This window comes from Dermacentor albipictus, chromosome 4 (genome assembly GCF_038994185.2).
Source record: "Dermacentor albipictus isolate Rhodes 1998 colony chromosome 4, USDA_Dalb.pri_finalv2, whole genome shotgun sequence".
Taxonomy (NCBI): domain Eukaryota; kingdom Metazoa; phylum Arthropoda; class Arachnida; order Ixodida; family Ixodidae; genus Dermacentor; species Dermacentor albipictus.
The window spans coordinates 163,481,118-163,508,903 of NC_091824.1; the positions used below are offsets into that span (position 1 = coordinate 163,481,118).

The following is a 27,786-nucleotide window of genomic DNA, read 5'->3' on the forward strand; positions in this document are numbered from 1 at the left end:
AAATAGAATGGTACACAGCTCTCAAAGTCAGGATTATCCCCATCAGAAAATGCTTCGAACGGTAACCTATTCCATTCTTTTATGGTCCTATAGGAAAAAAAGCATACACGAAAAAGTTTGTGCATGCAAAGTAAGGTTCAAAAGTATGATCATGTGTGTGTCTAGTCTGCCTAGAAATTCGGTGTGTTAAGTAAGCTTGAGGTTTAATGTTAAATTTACTAAAATGTAGCGAGTGAAGAAATTTCAGCCTAGCAATTGTTATTCGGTGTTGTAAAACAGGAATGTTACTACTAGCCATGAGCGTTGACGGCAAGTAATTTCTCTGGTAAGCATTCAATATAAAAAGGACCGCTTTTCTTTGCACCATCTCAAGTTTCCTAATATCTTCCTTGAGATATGGGTCCCAAACTACACTAGCGTAACCTCATTTAGGTCTAATAAATGCATTATAGGTCAGTACTTTTATTTCTGATAGAGCTGTCGTTAGTTTGCGCTTCAATAAACCGAGCTATTTAGAAGCGGATGAGCATGTTTTAGTAATATGACTTGATCATGTTAAGCTGCTTGTAATCGTAATGCCTAAGTATTTATATTTATCAACCTCCGTCAAAGGGCAATTATTGAGAGAATACCTGTAATTAAAAGGGTATTTTCTGTGTGTAATGCGCATGAAGACTGATTTATCACTGTTCAGTTTCATAGAGCAATCCTTACACCACTTGGAAACGGCAAAGAGGTTAGATTGCAGGCATTCTTGATCACTAGAAGTGATAACGGTTTTAAAAATGCAGTCATCTGCAAAAATCTTCATACTTATTCTTGACGTATCTATGGAGGTAACAATGTCATTTATGTACACTAAAAGAACAGGTCCCAAAACACTACCTTGAGGGACTTCTTGTGTTACAGGCAGAACGCTAGACGTGCAGTTATTCGTTTGAACATATTTTTTACGATCAGAAAGGTAAGAACGAGTCCAGTTAACCAGGTTAACATGTAGGCTTATGCCTTGTAATTTCGAAATGAGTTTGCCGTGCGTGACGAGGTCGAACGCCTTACTAAAATCCAAGAAAATAGCATCAATTTTATTTCACGTATCAAGCGATGCGGCGAACTCGTCAATTGTTGTAGCTAGTTGTGTTGCTGACAATTGTTTCCTAAAGCCCGTGCTGGAAAGGCGACATATAATTATTTTCTGCAAGAAAAGAGGTGATGTATTGCGTGACTATATGTTCTAATAGTTTACGTGTCGTGCAAGTTAAAGAAATAGGCCTGTAGTTTCCAACGTTTAGACGATCGCCTGTTTTAGACTGGCATTACACGTGCCGTACGCCAATAATCAGGAATTACGGAATGTTCGAAAGAAAAACGGAAAACATGTGTCAGCATGTGTGCAACCGGTTCGGCATACCTACGCAATTGAGTAAAAACTGGACTCTCATCTGCGTCTTTAGTCGTTATTCACATAATAGTATTGCTGACAGAGATATATAGCACTTTTTTATCTCCGTTCTTTTACATTTTAAAGTCAATATTACTTTATTTGCCTAATATCCAACGTTTGGCGTCGTTGTCTGGCTGTTGGGTCAGTCGCTATTTCGGCAGACATATTTGTAGATACAATTCAATGGGTGTATGTGCGTACAATGAAAGTACCGCCAAACAGGCTTATACTCGTATACCACTTGTATGCTGGCCACATTAACCTTGTATAATCCAGTATGAGCAGCTCTGTTCGGCATAAAAAAAAAACGAAGAAACAAGAAACTTCCAACTTAAGATCTCCATTTCAATGTAAGCTCAAATGCATTTTTAAAGCAAACGAATCCGTTAATACAATAGTGAAGTATCTTTACCGGAATATTTGATTTACTTTATTTCTTTCGATTTAGCCATATGGTATGTACCTCTTGGGGTGTGTCCGTTCTTGGTCAATCTTTCATAACGGTTATGTCTCATTTTGACAGAAGAGGTACAAAATGGCTAAATGCTGTCTGATACGTGCCGTAATTTTCTGTGCATACACCTGCCATCCACTAAACATGCATCGTATATTGCCTTCAGGCTAGTGACGTCATGGCGCGTACGTCTCACACTGCATCCGCGGAGGGGGCATTTCGGCATAGCTCTTTAACGATGAGCATCATAATCATCAAAATGTCGTGGCAATAAGGTTGTGACCCTTGCTGGATATAAATATATATATATATATATATATATATATATAGCTCTTGCGCTGTTGGTTGTTAATCTCTGTCTTGCGTTCGGCCTTTTTCGCAATACAGCGTCTAAGATTACGATAATCTGAATGCAACCTCGTTGCTCTATTTATTCTCTGTTTTGTTCATAAGTCAATACTGCTTCTCTGCCACCTTCTATATGTGTTCGGCCAGTTCCTTTAAGTGGTGCTATCTCTCTCTCTCTTTCTCTCTCTCGGTTATCAGCAAAACCTCTGACGCTTCCATGCGTTCGCGTTCGCGAAGGCGAGATCATAGAAAGGAGTCAGGACGCTATCCCTGTGGGTTTCTCCGTAATTTCGTTACTTCCGAGCCATGGGGAAAGGCAGGCATCGCAGTGCACTGCAATGCGTCGAGTGGGAACAAAGACCCGCAGGTGACGTTTAATGAGGCCCCTGTCTCTCGGTCGACGGGGAGCATGTGCCCATCTGCACGCGACATTCGACTGGACCGAGCATTCTTCTTTACCAGGCTGCCCTCTTTTCCTCCCTCTCGATAAGCTCTTCGCCGACAATGTCCTCGGGCCATTGAGGTACCTCTCATGCTTTTTTCTGATTCTTCCACGACACGATGACATCCGTTTGTTTGTTGCACTTGTGTTCAGCATATGGTAAACACGCGAGGGAGAGCGATAAGAAAAGGTCCATCTTTGTTGAGAGTACTTTCCAAAGTACTGTCTGGCGGCGGAAACATCGAACATCAAGAGGGGGGAAGCGTAAACATCGATGAAAAGAATACCAGCTTTGCACAGATATGTTCGGTCATAAAAGCCGCAGTAAGTACAGTCCGTGTGCCTTGTTTTCGTGATAATGACGCCATGTGGCCCATTCAGTTGCTTCCGGAGGCATTGTGTCTCATGCACGACTTTCGGGGATCAAATTTATCAACGTATGCCTTGTTTTAGCCAAGAGTTTCAATGTTGCAGTCGTCCGTTTAAGGTTGTTCAAGTGCTTGTACTTGATTTGGTTGGTCAATAAACAAGACCCTACTGAATAGGAAAGTCGTACGAGTGACAATGTTCACCAGTTCGAGACATTTCAAGAGCTGCTCGGGTGCGACACGATCTAGCGATGTTTACACTACCGCACCTTATCTGAAAAACAATTAATTCCTTTGTTTCCCATTTCTGAAGTGCAAAGACACACTCTAAGAAAAATCCCGGGGAAAACGGGAGTAACTGGGCCATTAGTCCTAAAAAGGGCGCTTTTGTCCCTTAAAGGACTAACTACATGAATGAGCGAGCCGTGTGCAAATTTCGCAGAGTAAGTGTTTAGTCCCTGGTCGGAAAGAGAGCAACGGGAGGACGAATGAGAACCGTTGCTCCCCATGCAATTCGCTGTTCTCGTTCATGTCATAGAGAAATGCGGCAGAAACGTTATTGTCTATAAATTGTGAATAGTTCGAAGTTCGTGCACTGTCTTGCCTCGTCGTGAGAAAATTGCGTCAAACTTAAAAGCTAGAATGTCAAGAGCCATGCCCTTCACGCGCACACCATAATTGAGCGATACACATTAAACGCGCAAGTCGTTAATAGACAGCTAGATTTTCTTGGTCAATAGTACGTAAGTTCCTTCCGTTACAAGGACGTTACGAACTTAACTGAAGCGATGTGTAGTTGAAACGGGACACGCTAAGCGACAGAGAAATTCGCCTTCTCTGTCGTCTTGGGTGCCTGTTTGAGCTCGCTACACGTATACCTCAAACAGTGCCTCAATTTAAATCACCCTAAGAATACCCGGGCTGATTACTTTTCGCAGTCGCTTATGGTTGCAAGTACACTGAACGTTAGATTCTCCCTGCATAGCATATACAAAATGCCGAGTCACTTTTATAGCGCCGCACTCGCGTTCCGATGCTTAACCTTGTCTCAATATCCCGTACTGTCAGCCAACCACAGTGTTGAAGTGGTTAGAGTACCTGACTTGTAAGTGAGAGGACGTGAGTTGGAATCCTACTCTCGGGCACCTTTTTTTTTTCTTTTTAGATCAGTAAATTTTTTATCAGGGTATCAATGCCTAATTTCATTATTTCACCTTTGTGGAACATCCAACGAATGATCGTTACTCCGTTGAGGAGCATCGGAAAAGGGCAACTGTTAATCCTCCAAGGAGAAAGCGCATGGAGAGTAACAGTCCATCCCATGTCAGTTAGTCCCCAAAAGGACTAACCTCCCTACCTCTTTTAGTACTTTTTTTCTTAGAGTGCAATATCACATTAATGTGGTGCCTGCGCATGAATTAGCTTTAAGTGCGCTAATCCACAAGACTTACAGCATGCCTACCATGTGCTAGCAAATTTTTAAAACTCCACGGCGACTTCATTTCGTGATAAGTTTTGCCAACATCTCGTTGCAATTTCACGACTGCGGCGGAGCTAACTTTCATCAATGCGTGAACTTTCCTATACAAGCAAAATATGCTGCAACGATACATCTGCAAAGAACATAAGACCACTCATACACTCATTTACCTGTACTGTCTCCGCTTTTAGTTCCTGTCAGACTGTTTTGAATCAGTAACTAGTATTTTTTTTCCTCTGCAAGATAGAATACAATTATTAAAAGAGGTATAAAATTTTTACTCATGTCATGACATTTCTCCTCATTTTTTTTTCGGAATGGCGGCTATTGTTGTACTTCAGGATGTCATGCTCAATTCTACGGACTTCACTTATATATGAAATATCTCACGTTTCCAATAAAAACAAAGGCAAGACAGTACTTTTAGACCTTTTCAGAATAATTTTCATGCTACACAGTCGGTTGTTTACGGTGACATAGCGGCTTTAAAGAAACATCCACCCCACAATCCACTGCTTACAGGATACTGAACGCTTAATTTACGCACCTGCAAATTGTTTATAAAAGCGCACAAGTACCCAAAATAAAAGGATCAGTGTTTCTCTTAGTTCTCAATTTGACACGTCTGCTTCTTTCTCTCTGACATATGTTCATTATGCAATTTCGTTCTTTTTAAATTTATGTCGTGCCAGTCCACTTTTGTTCATTAACGCCAAGGCAAAGCCGAGTTGGCAAGTGCCGTCATGAAACAATGCCTACAGGAAAATCTCGTAGAATCGCTGCATTTGCACTTGTATTATACGTGCAGGATTGTCCAGAAAGTAAGTCTTTAGTAAGTAAGTAAGTCCAGAAAGTAAGTAAGTCTGTGAATGAGTTCCGTGCCAGAAAGTTCTTCTGGCACTGAACTCATTCACAGCCACGTCAACAGGACCTCACTGCGTATACTTCCATCTCCAAGATACCAACTTCTTTGCGATAAACATGGCATTGCATTCATCCGCAGTACTGCCTCTCATGCCACTGAAATACACGCAGAAGAATTTCTTAAATATGGCGACCGTCCTCGTCAAGCTCGGCGCTTGTTATACATAGATAAAAACGAAGTCAAGCGATTCCTTAAATCAACTTTTTGTCAGGCACAACACGCAGCTGCCGTCACTGTCGGTCAGCAAACAGACATTCTGAGATAGATATACTCCCCTAACGAACGTACTGATATGAAGTAAATTTATTGAGTGAAGTTCGGTTATTACTTAGAACACTGACTAGTACTTAAATAAGACAAAATCAGACATCCACCCGATCATAGTAATTGCTACAAAGGAAACCCATACGGGTTCCTCGAAAGAAAGGACTCGCATTTGAAGAAAAATTTGATTTTACTTTAATAGTTACTTCTCTCCACCTTGCGAGATTCCGCAGAACTATTAAGTCAAACGGACAAGTATTACGTGCTACTGCTCAGACCTTCTGTTACAATTTGCACACGGAATAAAGAAATGTTACAGAGTGGAATCTTTGTGAGGATATTTGCGGCATCTACCGAAACGAAAGCAAGATTGATTTAATCACTTTTGTACTTTTATAAAGTGCGTACATACGACTTTCGGCTTTATATAATAATGGTTTCCACTTTTGTATTTCTCAATGCCTCGAAACTTCCGTATTCTTAGTGTTACGTCTCGCACACATATTTACGTACACTTTATGATTTCTTTCCCAACTTACCAAGAGCAGCAGCAATAAATGTATAAATCATTCAAAAATCTAATTCCCCGTCCCCCAGCATGGTTACGCTCACTGCTGAAAGCACGAACAGTCACCACCAGCGCAACGCTTCCACATGAGTCACTCGCAAATTAGATCTGCCCCTTGCGCCCCTTGTGCAGGGACAGCAGTCCTCCCCTTGACCCTCCTTGGTGAATGCGCGCTCGAAGCAGAAGGGTCCGCGGGGAAAGACTCGTTATCGACCCGTTTTGTTGCCCCGGCATATTTAGCGTGTCCGGTGTGAGCGGGACGACGAGAGAAGCGCAGCCAAGTCATACAGCTCCTTACTAATATTGTGCAGTGCCGTCGATGCTCCATCTGTTGTCATTCACTCAAATGGGCAAATTCACGAAGCGGTTCACTTGGGAGAAGAGCTCATATTGACCACCGCCTTCGCAACACTACGCCGTGATTCGTCATCGAACGTACACCGAACACTGATGGATGATTCGTACACGGGCCAGCGGTGCTGCTAAACCGACACCCGAATAGGTCGAGTCGCGTTTGGCTACTGGTTCTACCACAATGCACGGTTTCACTGAAGCAGAGTGCAGCTGCCTCCCACGAACCTAGAAGGCGAATACGACGAAAACAGGGCCCTGCCCTGAAGGGTGAGGTTCCCTCCGTGATGCTCTCTAGTTTCGAAACTGCGGCTCTTGTCAGACGCTCGCAATCTCAGAATAATCGTTTCGTAATAGTGCATTCCTTTGTGGAATCAATAATCGTGCTTATCTTCACGTTGTTACTATTTCCTTAAGGTCAGATTCTGTTTCTTGCCGTGTCAAACGTTGCTTCTTTCATCCTTCGCTCTTGACTTATCAATGCATTAGAATCCATCTGTATCCAATGTAGAGACATATGTCTTCCCCTGAATGCACTTAAGCCTACAATGACGCTGATGATGATAACATGCTAAATTTTATAATGCTTGAGACTGTGAACAAAGTACTTGTACAGGACTTAAGTATTGGTGGATAACGGGGAGTGTTGTGACGGGTAAGACAATGCCTTTCGAAGTCCCACTAATAGAGAACGAACATGCAAATATGGGTACAGGTCAAGAGCAGGGGAACGTAGAATAATGAACCTGAACATGCACTATAGCCCTGGCGAGAGTCTGGTGATGAGTCACGGACATCACCGGCGCAGCGCTATAGATGCGCGGATTAAGTAGATGTTTATCTCTGCAGCATACATGGCGCGAGTTGCCGAAGCATGAGGTAGTGTTCATGCGAGTGGCGAGAAAAAACGTGGAGGATTATAAAATTAATACGGAGATCCTTGCTCCGTGTTTATTTTGTCAGTTACTGCAACAATGCATAGAATGACAGCAACGGGAACGCAAATGACAACTACAAAAGAGAATTGACCCAACAGCCCAATTTGTAAACGTTGCCTGAGAACCGTCCTTATACGAAGGACACGAAAATGAACGCTTTCTAAAAAACAGCTTGAACTGTACGGAAGATAACTTTGGTAAAGAGAGGCTACACGCCATTACAACTGCGGTAAAACAGAGTTTGCAAAGCATGGGGCAGCGGCAACTCACTAATTCGCGAAGAGGAACGGTCAAAGCTTTATCACACATTTGTCTAAGAACATCTTAGCTCTGAACTATGACTAAATTTGCCTACGCAAATAATGTGCCCTTGAGTGCTTTTTGTAAAGTACGTGACATAATTGTTTATTTACTCCTTAGTCGTCATAGCCTTTACGTACACTATCACAGTTATAATGTTGCATTATCACTTTTGTATATTGTTTGCATCAATTACAGTTATAGGTTAATTATTAATGAGCTGAATTCTTGTATTTCCTCTAAGGAGGTATCCCTCATGGGTTTTCCTCGCGATCTGCACCTGCAAGACTTCATATCATGCATAATGTATTCGTTACTCCAATCAAATGCTTCAAAATAATCTCTTCCTACGTCAGTAAGCTGGAGCTGCTTCGTTAAAGGAGAAGAAAGTTAGACCAGCCTGCATAATTGCGATGAGAGAACACTACAATGAATAAGTGAAAGCAGCTCTTGATTCACATTACAATCAGGCTTTCATTTGCGAAGATGCATAGCCATCATCACGCCTACATCTGCCACAAGAGTTTGTCTCGGTCAGCGGAAAAAGAAGTGATTACTTTCGCGCGCATTCGTTGCTGCGCTACAAGAAGCGTATTTTCAAAGATACTAGTAATTTCTTTATATTCTAGCCCTATATTTTTCTTTCACCAAGAAAATTGCTGCGAAGCGCCGCTGGGGCAGTCAGAGAAAAATAATGTAAGTGCATATCTTGCTTACTTTATGTTTTAGAATATATTTCCTGCAAAATTTGGAGAATCTTTTGGCAGGAAGTCTGACCAAGTCTCTTTGTGTAAGTTGTTTCATTGTAGCTACACAGAGCCGCTTTGGAAACCAGCAGTAGCGGGCACGAATTCGCATATGTATAAGCGCAAGTATTTCATGCCTTTGATTGTGAAAAAGTATAAGAAAATCTTCATGAGTTTAGTTGCTGACATAAATAAAACTAAAGTATACACTACAAGCATTCTGCCCAAAACACACAATAAGCAAACGAAAAGAACAACTCAGGATATAGCATGTGCGCAAGCGCACAAGATAAAAAAGAAATGCTCGAGGGAGTGAAAGAAAAAAAATCTTGCAGAGAACGTGTTCGAAGTCGTTGCTGTGCAGCGAAGCTAAAAAGAGGCCGCGCGCACGTTCGGGCGTGCAACGTGCACACACTATTTCGGGTGGCGCTTGAAACAAAGTTTTCTATTTCAGCCAGGGAACGGCTGCATTGCACAGTGGAAGGAGTTTGCAGACTCCGGAAAGCGACGTGCGAGCGACACAAGTGCGCAGGGAACACTTGAACGTAATCTCACGACGCAAATGCAATCTACTTTCCCAACAGCCGAAAGCGTAAAAATAAAAATGGATGTTTCCAAACCACGGACCGTGGTAAGGAATGACTACTAAGCTTCGGGTTGACAGAAGCAAAAGGGAAAGGCCTTTGAGATTCAAGCCAGAGTGAGCCTGTCGTTCTGAAGGAGCAAGGAACAACTGCAGAACAAATAAGCCCTTGGTAACGCGAGACATCGCGCACGCCAGAGGTTTCTGTACAGTCGGGGTTTGTATTTGTGTCAGAGCAGAATTTTTCACACGTATAGCCCGAACCGGCCTCCTTGGCAGTCGTATATTAAACGAAGCTCATCAGGCAAGCGGGCGAAACGTTTGGTGCGAGATAAATTGGAAGAAACGCACTACAAATGCTAAGCTTTACATTTAATTTGCGGTATTCTTCTGAGCTGCTCACTTTTTTTTGCTGAAATGTTTACCTTTACCATAAATGTTGAAAGCTGACTGAATTGGTGTTGTGAATAGTTCGAGGAAATGTCATCTGGTCGTGTAAAATCATTGATAAAAATGAAGCAGATCTCTTACCAAGGCCTACATAAAAATAATATGACGTTTCAGAACTCTCGAGGTTTGCTCCATGCGCTAGACGCTACTTAAAGCCTTCTGCTTAGCCAACATGCGATTAGGAATAAGGGATGCGCATGGATCCGAAACGTCATATTAGTTTTATATTGAGCTTGGTCAGTGACTTGCTTCATTTTTAACACTGAATTCATGTTGATTCAGAGTTATTATGACAGTGCGACTGAGACAGTGTCGCCATACTTCATTTTTTTCGCATATGTTTGCCAAGTCATATTTCCCGTTCGTGTACGTGCAGTGGCAACATTCCCTAATTGTCGTCCCCGCTTTATTTTAGGACCCAAATGCCGAACAAGTCATACACAAATGCGGCGCCGTCTTTGTATCTATACGCAAGAACACCGCCAACAAGGAAGAAGTGTTGAGTGTGGCCGGTCTGCATTTGGAACCTCACAACACAACGAGGTGCAACTCGCAGCTGCGAATGATGAGAAAGTTCATTACCGCTTTTTCCAGTCATCGAGGCCAGACAGAAACTCGGCACGCTTGCAAGAAAGCTAAACTGTCTAAATATGAACTGAGGCTGTCGAGAGACTTGATTGAGCTTCTCTGCCCTGCAGAGGAAGCCACGGAGTTGCTGCAGAAAAGACACGAGACAGCCGGGCTTTTCCTTCCCGCGTTGCGAAATATCGAAGTTTCCCTTGCGGAAATCTCAAGCAAACGCCCGCTTCATTGCAAAGAGGCCGCCAAAGGCCTACAGCGTAGCCTGGGGAGGCGGTTTGCGAGCACGTGGACTGACTTTTTTTTTTTATGGGTGCTCTCCTATAGAACCACGCTTTGCGTATTTTTGGTGATCAGATGCAAGAGCCAAGCAAATGCGTTATGCTGTGCTGAGGAGGGGGCCTCTTTTGTTAGGGCAGGGCAGCGCCAGCACCGTCGCGAATGCAGACTCTGAAGGAGGGCCAAGCAGACTGATGTTTAAAAACATCAGGCGAGATGAAAATGCCCATCAAGACAATATGCCTGGATCTACTGCAGGGGAAATTTCCCTTTATCTTGCAGAGGGAACTTGCGCAGGCACGGTTAAGCCGCTGACCTATTCGAAAGCGAACGCTAGCCGCTTTCTCTTGCTTTCCTGCCTCGCAAAGGCAGTTTTCACTGTGAATGCGACGTCAGCTGACGTGGAACGCGTGTTTTCTACAGCATCCCTGATAATGACAGCGCAGCGAAATCGGCCGTCAAGCAGCTCATTCGAGCAGCTCATGTTTGTGAAGCGCAACACATAGTTATAAGTAGAAGGCAGTTGTGTTATCTCACTTTTTTTGTAACTAACCGTCGAAGCAGCCGTCATATACATTTCGGGTTTTCAAAACTAAACGGCGAAGCGTCCATTTTGCTCATGACAGTTTCTGTGTGCAAAAGTTTGATGAGTAAAGCCAAAATAAGTCTTCTTTTTGCACCTGGCAATGCTTGCGACCTTTATTGCAGCATTTAAAAATCACGAGGAGACTTAAGCAAAAATACGCTACGTCGTGATTTTAGCATTAAGACATTTAAGCTTAAACAATATTCAAACATCACAAGCAGGGGCGTAGCCAGGGAGGGGTGGGGGCTTATGGGGCTTCAGCCCCTCCCCATCACCCGAAATTTTTTCGTGCTACCATGCACCACCGAAAACAACCCCCGGTGCCGGAAATCATTCTGGATTTTGTCTAGAATGTCTTTTTCACGCTTGAAAATATATTTACGAGCGAACATTGCAAACTGGGGCTGGAATTCACGGCAACGCCCATACACCGAAAGTCGCATGACGCAAGGAATTCCATCCGAGCACAAAGTTTCAAGGCTGTTTTGATGGCAAGCGGGCTTGTCACGGCACATCGCGGAGGCCGCGAAATCTACGGAGCGCATGAATTTCAATTCCAAAATTTTATGTGTCTAAAGTTCTCAAAACTTCTAACGCGAAAGGTGCCTCGATATTTCCAAAGTCGTGCTTTATATTTTCAATTTGGAAACTTTGTAGGTTCAAAGTTAATCATTGAACGCCGAAGATCCATTGACTTTTCTAAATTTGTACATCGGACCATAAAACAAGACAAGCCGCATCAACACACTATCAGACAAGTTGACAAAGCGCGCAGCGAGGTCCGATGAGACGAAGCGTTGTGGTGGTTAATTTGTGCCATCATGTCACAGAAAATATCATCATTTTTTGTCACGTGCGCCAAAGCATCCAGGTCAAGACACTAAAGCCAACAAAGGAAACTATACGTTCTTATGTATTATGCGTTAGGTTTCTGTGATTTCTGTGATTTCTGTGATTTCTGTTCTGAACTTATTGGAGACATATACGTATATTTAAATGTCTTGTTGTGAGGTTTTGTGTATGCGTGCATAGAAATTTGTTTCCTGAGACAATTTTTTCTCCTTTATCAAGTTGTATCTTCGTATTTGTATATTCCATTTTTATCTTCGCATTTCTAATGTACGATGGAGAGTCAAACGAAAGTGAGCCAACCCACACCGCGCAACAATGGTTGGGTTGATTATCAGCTAGGCATGCGGGTACCACACATCTATCTCTCATTTACAAAATAGAGTCGCAGGTATCAGGATAGATGTTCTTTATTGCGCTTATACACTGAGTTGAACATGGTTGCGTGGCCTAATGGACGCTCCAAAAGTTGAACAGCGTGGTTTCATTAGGTTTTTGACAGATGGAGGTGTTTCTCAAAAACAAATAAGTCTCCGTATAACTGCCATGTACGTTGAACATTGCATTTCATTGGCCACTGTGAAGCGTTGGAGCAAACGGTTCAAAGAAGGGCGTGAAAGTTGCAAAGATGATCCAAGAGCGGGCCAAAACCACTGTGCAATCACCCCCACCCCGACTGCAAAGGTTGATGAGCTGATTGCACAAGAACGGAGGATACGCATCGATGAACTGGCAGAGCGTGTGAACATCAGTCAAGGTTCGGTCCACACCATAATTCATGAAGATCTCGGCTATCGGCGCTTGTGTGCGCGATGGATGCCCAATATTTTTAACCACCGTCAGAAGATGGAGAGGTTCGACATTGCCTTGACTCATCTTATCCGGTATCACAATGAGTGTGACAACTTCTTGTCTGCAGTTGTCACCGGGCACTAATCATGGTGCCAATATTACGAGCCTCAAATGCGACGGCAATGATTACAGCAACAACATTCGAATTCACCCCCCCCCCCCAAAAAAAAAGCAAAGGCCGTCATTACCGCCGGGAAGGTGTCGTTGATTATTTTTTCGATCACCAGGGGCCAACACTGATGAAATTTGCTGTACCTGGAGAGGCTATCAATCGTTTTCGATATTGTGAAACGCCGGATCGACTGCGTGTCGCACTCAAGAACAAACGACGTGGAAAATTGACAAATGGTGTGGGAAACGTGCAGTGGGAAATGGTGCAACGTGCCATGCAGGCCAGACCTGTCGCCTTGCGACTTCCAAAATTTGGGCCAGTTGGAAAAACAGGTCAGGGAACCAGACTCGTGTCGGACAATCACGTGAAAAAGCCAGTTGCAGACTTTTTGAAGCAGCAACCCTAGGATGTTTATGAGACGGGAATCATGCGACTCGTTAGTCAGCGGGACAAATGTCTAAATGCTCATGGTTACTACTTTTAAATAAAGTACCCCGTTTGTCATATATTCGCGTTGGCTTACTTTTGACCGGCCCACGTATATATTGCAGAACTCCTGCTTTTAATATGTGCTCTCTGTTGCGACTATAATGTCGGTGCAAGTACTTACAATGCACGACCGGTGAAAGCTGCTCCTACGCAATACATTGGAACAAACGACAGCGTCAGAGATTTTTTCCTGGCCGTTGCAAAGGCACAAAAATGTAAACAAGGTTCTTGAATGACACAGTCTCATTAAAATGTCCTCAACTTGCTCATTTCCCGGCATTCACATTTCTTTTCATATCAGCGGCATGCACTGCTTTGCTGGTTTCGAACTGATATAGTTCTAAAGTTCGTGTGATATTCTTCACTTATGAAATAGACGAAAAAACATGGAAGCATTGATATCAGCATTGATGTTCGATGTATTCCGTTGTGCCACATATTTAACCATGCATTTCCTTCTAAAGCTTAACTCTAACATTGTTAGGATTGCTAAAGTAATTCCAGTATAGAATCTGGTAACCGGAACCTCCCAGACAGCTACAGACCGATATCTGTCCTCAGTTGCATCAACACCGCATTTGAAAAATTAATTTCGTCGCAATTAAAGCAGTTTCTGCGTTATGGTAACATTCCTTATCCCCAGCAGCACAGTATTGTTGCCAACAGGTCCACTTTAACCGCTGTTTCGATGCTTTCGCAATATATTTATTCCGCTCTGCATGAAAACAACATAGCAAATATCAGTATTATACGTTAGAGAAGCATCTGATGCGGTTTGTCATTGCATTTTACTGAAAAAAGAATGCATTGCTATGACGCCACAAATAACTCACTCGATTTCTTTTCCAGTTATCCATCGGCGTGTAAACAAAAGGCAGGGACTGGTCACCTTAATTTTTTTCTTTGGTAATATCAGCTGCGGGTTATCACTGGGCTCAATTTTAGGCCCTATATTGGTCTCTAGATATATAAATGGTGGTCCACAAGTTCTGCAGAGGTAAAAAGTACTGCTGTGCGTGGACGACACTGCTCTAATTTTTAAAGGACACTCCCAAAACGACGTGATGACCAATTTGTCAAACATTTCAGCATGGTTTATCAAGAATAAATTGATTATCAACTGTGCAGAAACAAAATACCTTGTATTTGACTCGCAGTAAAGTTATTGATACTGAAGTTATTGACATATCCTCAAACATACTCATTCAGCAAATTCCTTTTTTTATATACTTAAGCGACACTTTTGATGAGAATTTTCACTGGTGCGAGCAAGTACGAAATTCATGCGCGAAGGCAGTCTGTGGCTGCTACACTCTAATAAAAGCTCGCCAATGTTTTCCACAAGCTGTTCTTCCTAAATTATACTTTTCGTTATGTCACTGTCACATAAGTTACTGCCTGGATTCATGGGGTGCGACGTACAAACTCCAAAAGGGAATATTGTGAGCCGTAAGCCACGAGTAACATATAGGCAACATTTTTCAATCACAACGCGTCCTTTCAGTTCAGATGTTGCGCGACTGCAAGATTGCTGTTTCAATCAATAGCATAACTAACCGAAACTCGCCTGTTCTGGTTGACCTTTATTCTTTCCTATACGCAATACGCGACATGCTTCAAGCGGGAACATTTAACTGCCAAATGTCGTAACATTTGTGCCCCCCCCCCCCAAAAAAAAGACTAATAAAATTTCATGAAACTACTTTTTGCACTTGATCCCCCATGAGGTAAAAGGTACACGTAATTACGGCCTAGCATGCAAGTCACTTTTTTCTGTCTGTCCAAAACGTGTGAAGTTAATGTATATTAGGAGATTTGGTTTGAGCTATCGGTTCAGATATTTTTCGTATAGACATTTTTTTAAAATAAAGTTTTATTGATTCATTAAAAGAAGGCACAGTTGCTTGGTGCCAAATGTAAAAGAGTAGCAGAAAACGAAACAAATACGAGGCAATCTGCATCAGTGACATGCCGAAGCAAAGCCCGTAGTGCTCAAATGAAGGGGGCATTCGGCCAGCTTTTGTCTACTAGCAAACATGTAGTCGCCGTGGTTCCCAGCGTACACTGACACTTAGTGAAAGCATAGTGAATATGGCGCTGTCATGAGGAATGATGTACACAACAGTTTCAGTAAAAGTGTCGTTAAAGCTTAAGATTACGTGCTACACTACACACTACCAAGCCATGTAAGGCATGCGGCGCCAAGTAAGAAGGAACAGGCCAGGTAGGAAAGGATAGATTAAACGAAGGAGATACAAAGTAATGAAGCCTTACGATACTACTCTCGATTGTGTATTGACACTATGTGTTATGCGGCAAGAGAACGCCTACGCGGCGTAAGGTAATCCGCTCTTGTATGGAATGAATACTGAAACAAAAGCGTGGAGCACAAGCCAGCAGTCAAATATTCCTTGTTCAGACGATGTGGCAGTATGGCGCAGCCTATGCCATGCGTAGCAGCGCTCTGAACCATTTTTTGCCTGGTTATCGGTCGACAATGAAGAAATGAGTACCGATTTAACGGAAAGGTAATGCTTCCTACGTTGTAAGAACGCGTAAAGTAATTGCTTAGGCTGGTACGAAGGGTTGAAGTAACTGGCGTTACGACAGAGCCAACACGGTTGTGGCTACTGCCTTCCACTATTTGCGCGACCATGCGTGCGGGCGCGTGTGCGTGCAACCACAGCATATGCGGACACGGTCACGTTCGCCTTTGTGCAGACTATTGCAATATTTTATAACCCCGATAACGCGCACTGCGGCCTGTGCAGCCGGTCATGCATTATGAGCGTGCTTCTACCCTAAGCTTTCTATGTACAAGCGCAGCGCCGATGTGACATGCCTGCTTCTCATCATAAGCAGCTGAAAAGCGTTCAGTGACCGCAGGATTGGGTAAAGCCAAAGTAGAGAATGCAGAAAGCGCAGCTTTTCTGAGAGAATGAAAGTAATTATCGTGCGGAAGGTCATTATCAGCGCTTGTGCGATGACATGTTATTGAGACGAGAGCTTTGCTATCAGTGAATCTATTCACTAGATGGTTAAGCAACTTGTTCCAACTCGCCAACGAAAGTGATCAATTTACCCACCGCATTCATTTTGCGTCCCCCCTTGTTTATGCGCACTACGGGTGACACGAGGGGTAGGCTACGTATCTGCAAAAGGTCTCTCGGAGCACGGCCTCTGTGCACTCAGACTAGCCCATTTACACGATATGTTGTAAGGGTGTGAGCTATAGTCCTAAAGTAATCTTAACGGTGCAATCCTGTTTACAGTGTGGCATACAGCAGGAGCTATAATTACAACAAAAAGTTTAATAAAATTTGATTTACACTCACTGCCTCTAATATGTGAACTGAACTGAGTCACTGTGAAAACAAAATAGGTCTCGCTGCCGGAATCGCACCAGTGAAATGATAATCACCTTGTTAGATAGTGTAATCTTCCCTTATCGAAATGCTTGGCTATAGGGTTTGTCCTAAACCAGTGAGACGGCTGGCCTCACGAATAGGTGTTTCATGCGCTTTTCGCTTAACATTATTAATGTTTTCCGAAAAGAGCAATCTTTGAGTAACGTTATACTCGTACACCACATCTCCTGGATCGGAGTGACGCCTGACACCGGCAAAAATGCTGCCAGCCAGTGGGGCTATACTAATCCAGGCACAAACAAATTAGGAAGGCCCACTAAGCTTCAACAAGACATTCCCTCACCAAAACAGGAATTGGCCTCCCTGGTGCAGTATTCGGCCCCTGCCTCCCTGATGACTCCTTCAATCAACCAATGGCGTTGAGCCCTCAGCAGCTGCGGACCAAGGGGGCGGTCAGATCTGTAACGCAGCAGGGGGTGCTAAGAATCTCTGGACCCGGACAGGCCGCCAATGGAAAGTGACCCTGGCAACACTCAACACTCGAACCCTGTCGAGTGAAGCTAGCTTAGCAGAATTTTTTGAGGAATTAGAGGGCATTGTTCGGGATAGGATTGGTCTTAGTAAGGTTAGAAAAACTGGTGTAGCTTATGCAGTGCTGACTAATGAATACGTCCTCTGCTATAGAGGACTCTCAGATAAGAAGCAGTACGGGTTAGGATTGCTAATCCAGAAGGACATAGCGGGCAACATTACGGATGCTCAGGAGAACATTCATTTGGGCTAGATGGTGCATACTTGAATTAGGAAGGAACAGCGCCAACTAAGACGATCACAAGAGGGGAGAACGACACAGGACAAGCGCCATCCTGAGAAGGTAGCAGTAGTCGTAATAAAGCTATATAAGAGGTATAAAATAAAGATAGTTCGAGACTACGCTCCAACCTCCAGTCACGATGATGAAATAGATCAGTTTTATGCCTCCTCTTCCTACTCCCCATTAAAGGCCTTCGAGCCATCTCTTAATAAATACGTCTTGTCATCATTATGAAGATGTTGAATTAGTGATGGGAAAAGTGAAAACTCAGTATACCGTTGTCCGTTCAATAGAACAGTGGAGAAAGCGCAGGCTGGTGAACAAGCAATTAACAGCTACGGTATCGATTCTAGGAACACTAGAGGAAAGATGTTAGTAAAATTTGCAAAAAATAATAAGCTGGGAATATTAAAAACCTTTTTCAGGAAGCGTAGCAACAGAAAGGGGACTTAGAAAAGCCCTAAAGGTGAAACAAGAAACGAAATAGGTTTCATACTTTCTGCCGATCATAGTGCAGGATGTAGAAATGGTAGGTAGGGTAAAGGTCCAGCGATCATAGGTTAGTGAAGTCCAGAATTCACCTCAGTATGAAGAGAGAAACAGCAAAATTGGTCCAGAAGAAAGAGAAATAATTATTGAACCATCTTTTTTCTTCTTTTTCATGCATGAGATATTAGTTTCGTCTTGTGTCCTCACTGAACTAAAGAAGGCAGCTTCGTTACGTCTTGTGACTGTAAGGACAAGTTAATGGGTGATGTGGAGGTACAGTTCTAAATAGATGGGTAATTGGGTCTTTCGCAATGAATTATGAGTGCAAGCACTCCAGAATGTTTGAGCGGGTCTAACGAGCGGGGAAGAATTGAGCCCGCTGCCCTGCCAGAACTATAAAAGCCGCCAAGACCAAATTTAGCGAAAATTGGTGGTACACTGTGGAAATTCTCTGTGTGAAGTTGAACGCGGCTGGATCAAACACAACCTTTGCAAAAAAATTCTTATTCAAGTGCTTTCAGGCCTCACAACACATTCCGTCATGGTTTCAGCGATGTCCTCGGTGAACTAAACAAGACATTTGGTTTCTACTTGGCGAAAATAAAGGGCGCGTTACGAGCAACGAATGACTTAACAAAGAAACACCAAAGAATGAAAGTATCCAGCTCAGTAGATCAGATAGAATTCATAGAAATGTCAAAACTGGTGAGCAAGCAGAAAGTAAGGAATATTTGAAATTATAACGTGAGAAAGACGGGGGAAGCCATAAAAACTGGACGCAGCATGAAATCAGAGTGAAGAAAACTTGGCATAGAACAAGCCACGATATACGCACTAAGAGATAAGCAGGGTAATATCATGAGCCATTTCGAAAATTTAGTAAAAGCAGCAGAATAATTCTATACTGACCTGTGCAGTACTCAGAACAGCCCCGATATCTCAATTCGAAGCATTAATGAACAGGTTGCAGAGGCTCCTTCTATAACTAGCGATGAAGTTAGAAGGGCCATGCGAGAAATTACCCGGGGAAAAGTGGCAGGAGAAGATGTAAAACAGTAGCTTTAATCAAAGATGGCGGAGATATCATGCTTGAAAAGCTTGCGGCTCTTTATACGAAATGTCTCACGACTTCAAGGGGTCCAGAAAACTGGAAGAACGCCAACATTATACTTATCCACAAAAACTGAAACGTTAAGGACTTGAAAGTTACAGGCCGATTAGCTTACTTTCAGTATTGTATAAAAGATTCACCAATTTCCAATAGAATAAGGGCAACACTGGACTTCAGTCAACCAAGAGGACAGGCTGGCTTCAGGAAGGGATAATCTACAATATATCACACCCATTTCATCAATCAGGTAATCGAGAAATTTGTAGAACACAATCAGCCTCTCTATATGGTTTTCATAGATTACGAAAATGCATTTGGTTCAGTAGAGATAACAGCAGTCGTAGAGGCATTACATAAACAAGGAGTGCAGAAGGTTTACGTAAATATCTTGGAAAATATGTACGTATATTCCCCAGCTACGCTAATTTTCCACAAGAAAAGTATAAATATACCTATAAAGAAAGGAGTGAGGCAAAGAGAGACAATCCCTCCAATGCAATTCACTGCATGCTTGTTCGATGTATTCAAGCTATTAAACTTGGAAGGCTTAGGAGTAAGCATCAACGGCGAATATCTCAGCAGCCTTCAGCTTGCAGATTACATTGTCCTCTTCAGCAACACTGGAGACAAATTAGAACAAATGATTGAGGACCGTAACAGAGAAAGTGTAAGAGTGGTTTTAAAGACCAACATGCAGAAGACGAAGATAATGCTCAATAGCCTGGCAAAAAAACGAAAGTTAAGCATCACTAACCAGCCTTTAGAGTCTGTGAAGGAGTACGTTTATCTTAGTAGTTACTAAATGAATACCCTGCTCATGAGAAGGAAATTTACAGAAGATAGAAATGGGTTGGAGTGTACACAGCATGCATTACCAAATCCTGACTCGTAGCTTGGCAATGTTGTTGAAAAGAAAAGCCTACTATCATTGCAGTAGACCGGTGCCAACATATGGGGCAGAAACTTGGAGAGTGAAAAAGAAGTTCGAGCACAAGGATCATGTAAAGAGCAATGGAACAAAGAACGTTAGGCGTAACGTTAAGAGACAGGAAGAGCGGTATAGATCAGAGAGCAAACGGGGATAACCAATATTCCTATTCGCATTAAGATAAAAAATTGAGCTGGGCAGGCCATGTAATGCTTAGGCTAAATAACTGGTATACCATTAGGGTTACAGAATGGGTGCCAAGAGAAGGGAAGAGCAGTCGAGGACGGCAGAAGACTAGGTGGTGTGAGGAAATTAGGAAATTTGCAGGTGCAATTGGGTATTAGATGGCGCAGAACAAGGTTAATAAAAGTTCCCAGGGAAAGAGTGAACATAAAATAAGTTGATGATGATGACGATGCTCGTTGCTCGAACAATGAGCTGGAAGCGCCGTCTTTGATCATTGCAAAACCATCGAAAAGCTTTGCAATCTACAATATTGTTTCATCGTTAACCAATTTATTATTCAGTTAGCAGCATGGACCGACGTCTGTGTACACTCCGTTCCGATGTTGTTATCTTTATTTGTCTGATTTCATGCTTATTCATTTGTTTACGTTAGCATACTTATTTACTCTATTAATTCTTGCTGCATAACATAGAAAAATGGTGTAGCTGAGGAACTCCACCTCAACTACTTCATAGTAACCCATGTATAACGGAATATTATGGGCCCTAAAATACCATCAAATTTAAACTATTTTCCATGCTACATCTGCACGCGTGCAAGTCGAAACACGCTTATCGGTCGCACGATAAACACGTTTATCGACCACTTCATAGCCAATTATTTCAGCACAACATACTACGCTCCAAGCTATTCTTTTCCTAAAAGGATTGGGCTCAATCACATTCGCATATCGATTACTTAATATATTACCCGCGAATTATTGCATTGATTACCACAGTCTCGTATTGTATATAGATATCATGCACAAAATCATACTATGTCCTTCTGTAAAATTATTATCAAGGTACCACATACGCATTACGATCAGTCACCTCGAAAACGCTAAAAGTTCCAAAATCTCGCACTGATTATGGATCATTTACATTCTCGCCTGCATCGCCGCTCTGGAATAAATTACCAACAAACCTAAAAGCGCAACAGCCATTTATCACCTACAAAAGTAACCTTCACTCTTTTAAGCTCGCCTCACTTGCTGAATGAGTATGTCCCATATTTGTACTTTCTCACACATTCTCACGCGCTCTAGTGTTGATATAACAGCGTACAACATAACGGCTCCCTTCACAGCTCTTGCGAGAGTTATAGGGCCCCACCTTTATACCATACGCGACGTACTTATCTTCATGTGAATAATAACGAACTTGACAAAAAAAAAGGAAACTGATCATGCATGCATGAAGTCTGGCTATTAGTGTATAATCTATTTCTTAGATACATTTCTGGTGTGTTGCATGCGTTTTTAGCTTAATGAGAAAGACGACGTTCTCTGATGGAAGTAACGTTACTTTTCAGCTTGAACCCACTAGAAGCACTGGTTGTTGATGGCCCCAACTACTAAACTTGAGTGTACCTCGCAAAGCAGAAAAGAGTTTGGCGGCACTCAGCGTGTATTCTCGACTTGCTTTAAAGTATGGCACGCATGACGGTATCTATCGAAAATTTAAAATGTTCGCTCATGATATGGTTCTTCAGTTGATTATGCACACGTCATGGTGACTTCATGCTTAGGAATAATGACAAGTTTAGGAAAGAACTATCGCTTGTCAGGTAGGGCGTTTTTCTGGGCTTAAATGAAGACGAACACTCCAGTACCGGTACCAGCATACTCCTCCTGGGCTTGAACGCACCGTCCAACCCTTTAGTTGTGTGTATGCAAGTATATTCACACAGACTCTCCGTTTACGGCGAAAATAGCTACGCGAATGCATAGGCCTTTAAACTCGCCAGGACTTCGCAGCTCCTCCCTAAGAGTGGTCACGTGAGACCTGCCACGCAATCTGATTGCACGTTCAATTCACAGACTGCCAGCATCTGTCTATTTCACGCCTGCTCTATGTAACCTTCAACTCTTTCTCTATTGACATTCATCAAGAGACGTGGCAGCGTATTCTTGCAGCTGCTAGTGCATTTGATACAAGAGGCTGCAGGAAAATGTGCGGCGTAAAGTGGACGAGAGGAGGGGGTTTCTACAGCACGCAGCACTCAGGGAGGAGAGCTCCCGGGGAGCCTCGGTGGAGTCCATGCATCTGGGAAATTGGAAGTGCTAGGTTGTTCGGGTCGCCGGATTACTGGCTCACATTCCCTTAGCATCAAACATCTCTCAACTGATTAAACGTAAAATTCGCCCGTACCCCCGAAACTGACATCGTTTCGCTCAATCTCGTGCCCAAAGGGCTTTGCTGTTGCCCTGATCGCAGTCAGCTCTTGTTACTCGTCTTGCTACAGCGTGCCTGCGCCACTGCGAAGTTTATGCCATCCGCCTGGCCGTTTCGCTCTGCTCTTAAGAGGAAGCTTTAGCTCGGGTGCTCCTATCTAAATACATGTAAAAGGAGAATTCGTTTTTCTAGGCAACCACTGCACCAAATTTGACGGGGTTTGCTGCATTTAAAAGAAAAACTTAAAATCTAGTGACTCTTGGTTTGTAATTTTCGATTTAGGTTGTTAATTTTTTATAAAAATTTGGCAAAAATCGCAAATTTTCAGAAAACGAAACTATGAAGTTTACAACTCCGTAACTCAGCAAAAAAAAATTATATCGCAATTCCGTGAATTGTACCTGATAGCACATCTAAAGCGGACAAAATTGATATGTTACACATGAACCTCAAAAAATGGGGAAATGTGTAATTACAACTTTTGCAGAACCCTCGTAAACAACGTAACAAATTCACGTAAGATGTAAACTGACATAACAAATTTGTCCGCTTTGAATGGTCTAATGGATGCTGTTTACAGAATCGCGATATCTGTTCTTGATGCAGAGCTATTACTTTGTAAACTTCGTGCTTCTATTTTTTTCAAACGTCTGAATTTTTGAAAAACCTTTTAACAAAATTCAAGCCCTAAATCAAAATTCCACTTCCAACAGTCACTAGAATTTAACTTTTTCTCTCAAATGCAACAAATTTCATTAAAATCGGTCATGGGGTTATCTCAGAAAAACGTTTTTGCGTTTTTACATGTATTTGAATAGGCCGCGTCGGAGTTGGGCCCGAGCTAAAGCTTCCTCTTAACGCTTTTTTCACGAGGTAAGCAGATAGAGGCTCTTAGCGTTTCTCTTCCCTTGAGTAGGCCGCTATTTTCATGCTACCATCTATCGTCTCACTTTCATATTGCCTGGCACGTGTGTGTTTTCTTGTACGTACTTTGGTGGCTAGCGTGCACGTTATGTGTTTTTTTTTTTTGTGGCTGGGTACAACGCTTTCAAATGCCTTGCTGTTTTCTGTCTGTGCCGACGGTATAGTATAGTAATTTATATGCGCGAGCTCGTTGGAAGGCAATGACCCCCGTTCATGATGCGTTCATTATGCGAGTAATAGATGACTTGCTGTAACTGCGTGAACGTAATGAGTTAACCACCGTAATTACTTCGTTAGGCGGGTTCCCGTCGCGGCTTCATTAGTGTTGCTCACTTCTATCTCAACTAAAATTTGCTACTTCTGTATGGCCTAGTTATCTACATTAACTTGAACTGAATATGCAACGTTTTACTGAAACTCAAACAGGGAGCCAGCATTTTCACTCAGCAGACTGTTTGCAACTTTCTTGACCTTTCAAAAATCCACGCTATGCTTTTTTAACTTTTACATAACAGTAAATGCGATAGCCACAGGCTACTTCCATAAAAGCAAAAGCGAAGAACTGTCATGGTGCCATATTGGTGCTGGAAACCGTAACACTGTCACAACAGACAGCGAAATTCACTCCGAGATTACCGGCGCAACGCATGGTTGCAGTATGCTCACCCTTATACAAAAGCATGGTGGGATGATTGGTGGAGTATGGAGGACATTAGTGCATCCTCCCATGTGACCATGGTGCAAGGAGGAGGCAAAGGAGAGGAAAGACAGGGAGGTTAGCCAGTGTAAGTACCGGCTGGCTACCCTGTGCTGGGGAAAGGGGTAAAGGGAATAAAAGGAGAAAGAAGAAGAAAAGGGAAAAAAATAAAAAGAAAAAGAATTCACACAGTAACGCGAAACTACGCTCTACAACGTTCAAAGGCGGTCGCACAATTCACAAGTCCTTAAAAACTTCAACAAAGCCCTTAAGGCCTTGAATGCCGAAGCCCGTCTGGACCAATGTCCTAGAGCTTTTTCCTCTGTAAAGGGGCGATTGTCCAGTTTTGCGAGAGCGGTCACTAGCACTGTTCTTCGCACTGCGTAACGGGGACAATCACAAAGGAGGTGTTCAATCGTCTCCTCGCAGCCGCAGGTGTCACAAGTAGGGCTGTCGGCCATTCCAATGCGGAATGAATATGAGTTCGTGAATGCCACGCCGAGCCACAGGCAGCACAGAAGTGTTGCTTCCGCTCGTGGCAACCCTGGTGGTAGGCGGAGTTGCAGACGTGGATCCAATTTGTGGAGACGTGCGTTCGTGAATTCACTGGTGTTCCACAGATTCTGTGTAAGCTCACGGGCGAGGGAGCGAAGACTTGCTGCTGCATCTGTTCTTGACAGCGGTATGGGTATAATCTGGGCGCCATCATGAGCCGACCGGGCAGCGTCATCCGCACTGTCATTTCCTGAAATTCCACAGTGACCCGGTATCCACTGGTAGATGATGTTGTGTCCCTTGTTGAGTGCGTGATGGTGGAGTAGTCTGATGTCTGCGACTAGTTGCTCATTTGGTCCATGGTTGAAAGGGGACATCAGACACTGAAGAGCTGCCTTTGAGTCACATAAGATGGACCATGAATGTGATGATTTCTGAGCAATGACCATGGTGATGATTTCTGACCATGGTGCAAAGTTTTGAATTAAGCAAGGCAAACAAAGGAGAAGATGCTCGTAAGCGTGGGGCAGCGGCGGCATTTGGTTGCTGATTACTCGGTGAAAACAAGGCGATAATAAGAGATGTATTCCACATCTTTCATAAATGGTGTTACAGGGGCCCTTTGAGTAAAGGAGTATGCACTGTTCCTGTCACGTGATGGGTGCCACGAAGGGTGCTTTAGATTTGTGGTCACCGCCTCCTGAAAGCGTCGCCGACGTCCAGCGTTTAGCAGCACTGAATGCATGCTAGCTGGTTCTCACCTTACGAGGCACTGTGACGTCACACTCAGATCACAATAGCCAGCTTTGAAACCCGTGATAGAGGCAGAGAATTCACGTTTTCTTTTCTTTTTGTTTCAGTACATATTTAGCTGAAGACACCATGCATCTGTGACAGGTAGAGTACGTATGATGGTGGGTAGTCCAGCACAGATTCATAGTAATTCACCAAGCAGATGCCCACATGTATCTGCGCGCACTTATAAAACAGAAAATAGAGAGAGAAACAAAGCTTTTTTTTTTCTTACAGCATATAGTGTAATTTCACCGCGTCAGAAATTTAGTAAGTGATTTCTTTGTCGCTCATTATTGCATGGCCTCAAAAAAATTAAATAATGTATTTCTTTGCCGCCGGTTATATCTTCAAATTGCCTCTTTCAATCAAATCATTCTCTTAAATTTTAACTCGTCGGCATTGTCGGAAAGCTCCCCCACAGCGTTTCTAAAGGAGCTCCACACAAATAGCTTTTTGCTGCTGCTTCGTCCGAGTGAAAAATGTGCTCAACATATGAGCAGCACGTTGTTACTTAGCCGCCGCGCAATAAGGTATGCTGGAACTTAGATCTCATGAAAATTCAAAACTATGAACTGCAGACTCCGATGGCATGTTAAACATTCTAATAGCTGCCTATTTATAGGAAGGAAAGATGGAGGAAAGCGGGGAGAGGATGGAGGTCGTCCATTAGGAAATAATCCATTTACCTTGAGTAAAGATTAGGCAGCTCGACCGGGAACCATAGCTAACCGTGACGAACACCACGTTTCTATTTTTACCCTCACTTCGCTGCTTCCATTCAATGCGCGGGAATAGCCGCTGCTCTTTCCTACGTCTTCTCCCAAAGATTCTACCGTTCGTTCGCAGCACACTATTTTCCGAAGGGTAAATGGGCCGGCCATTTCGCTACGTAGCATTCAGCCGTAATAAGGTTACGCCGACCTGGTGGCTCCTTAGGTTTCTTCCTGAGCTGGATGAGAAGGACTCAGGTCACTTAGCCATAAGTGGGTGGCCGAACCCGCCTAGTGTATTTTGACTGCTTTTATGTCTGACTAGCCAAACGCCAAGGAAGTGAAGATATCGTATAGAAGAAAAATGCGAAAATTATGCATGGCACAGTAATTCATACTCAGTGGAACCTTCGAAGATTTCTAGTAGCTTATAAACATCATTATTTAAGCCCCCAACAGCTTACATTAAAAGATGGGAAGAAAAAGATGGTCGAGCGAGTACTGCGGAGTTTCTTTATTTTATCTATCTTTATTTTAATTATGTTTTAGCGTAAAGATAGAATACATGTTTCCCAGCTTTCTATATTTTTACTTCACATTTATTAAGGCGAGAAAGAATGGTTTTTGTGATCCTAGTTGTATATTTATTTAATGAAGGAAGCACTACTAGCTCACACGTAAATTCTCAACAACGCGATAGTGATTTGCCATATCTTGTAGCAATAACTCTTCTACGAATAATTTTTACTCAACCTTAACTAATTGCCGCTTGCTCAACAGCTTTTCAATGCAATACACCATATTTTTGCATCTAGTGAACGCAGTTCGCTTCCTTCAGTGGCAGTATAGTATTTCGTACGTCATTGTGAGAATACAGCCCATGCCAGTGAGAGCTATCAGGGGCTGGTACTTTCCAGCGTAGTCAGTAGATCAGCTGAATGCTGGGCAGTTTAGTCCGCTTGTCGTATGCACGATGAAAATTCCTTAGTTAAAACAAAATCCAAAGACACGATCAAAGATGGTGGAGGAGTGTATAGGCATAATTTATCCCTCAAACCAAAACAAGTAGGTTTACCAATTATCAAATTTGAGCGATAATGCTTACCTATATGTTGCTTGCGCTATGCTCACGGCATTTACTGGGACCCCTTAATCTTACCTCACTCAGCAACGGCTGCATCATTGCATTCTTTTATACGAAGTTTGTCTAGAGCGTAGATACTGGGCACAGTCCTAATAACCGACATTAGGAAAGGAAAAGCAGGATTGTGGTTAACAGGCGGTCTCATCTGGCTTCCGGATGTAGGCCCTATATACGACGAAAGAGGCCAAAATCTGCGCATATTGTCGACAAGGTAAGCATGCTGCCAAGAAGCTCAATTGGTGAGTGATGTACCCTGTAGGTACCTCTCATACGTTACGCTCTGAGTCAAGCTCTGAGTCAAGAACAGATATAGCGGTTCTGTAAACGGCACCCATAGACCACTGATAGCGCACAAATTTGATATGTCATTTTATATCTTACGTGAATTGGTTACGTTGTGTACAAGGGTTCTGCAAAAGCTCTATTTCCATATTACTAATTTCCTTTTTTGGATTCATGTGTAACATGTCAATTTTGTCCGATTTAGATGCAATTCACAGA

At 42.9% G+C, this 27,786-nt stretch overlaps 1 protein-coding gene across 3 annotated transcripts in view; it reads right to left on the bottom strand.

Annotated features, from left to right (window-relative positions):
* The window catches only part of LOC135900015 (uncharacterized), a 193,094-nt gene that overhangs the window by 35,067 nt on the left and 130,241 nt on the right, over positions 1–27,786 (bottom strand). For 2 of the 3 annotated variants that reach the window (XR_011514135.1, XM_070537765.1), the window contains exon 4: positions 17,119–17,234. Coding sequence is in view for 1 of the 3 variants with exons in the window: in XM_070537765.1 (XP_070393866.1) it covers positions 17,119–17,234 (116 nt within the window). In the remaining 2 variants the exon portion in view is untranslated. Of the gene's footprint in view, positions 1–17,118; positions 17,235–27,786 lie in introns of those variants that run through there. The other variant, XR_010563769.1, reaches the window with a different exon arrangement.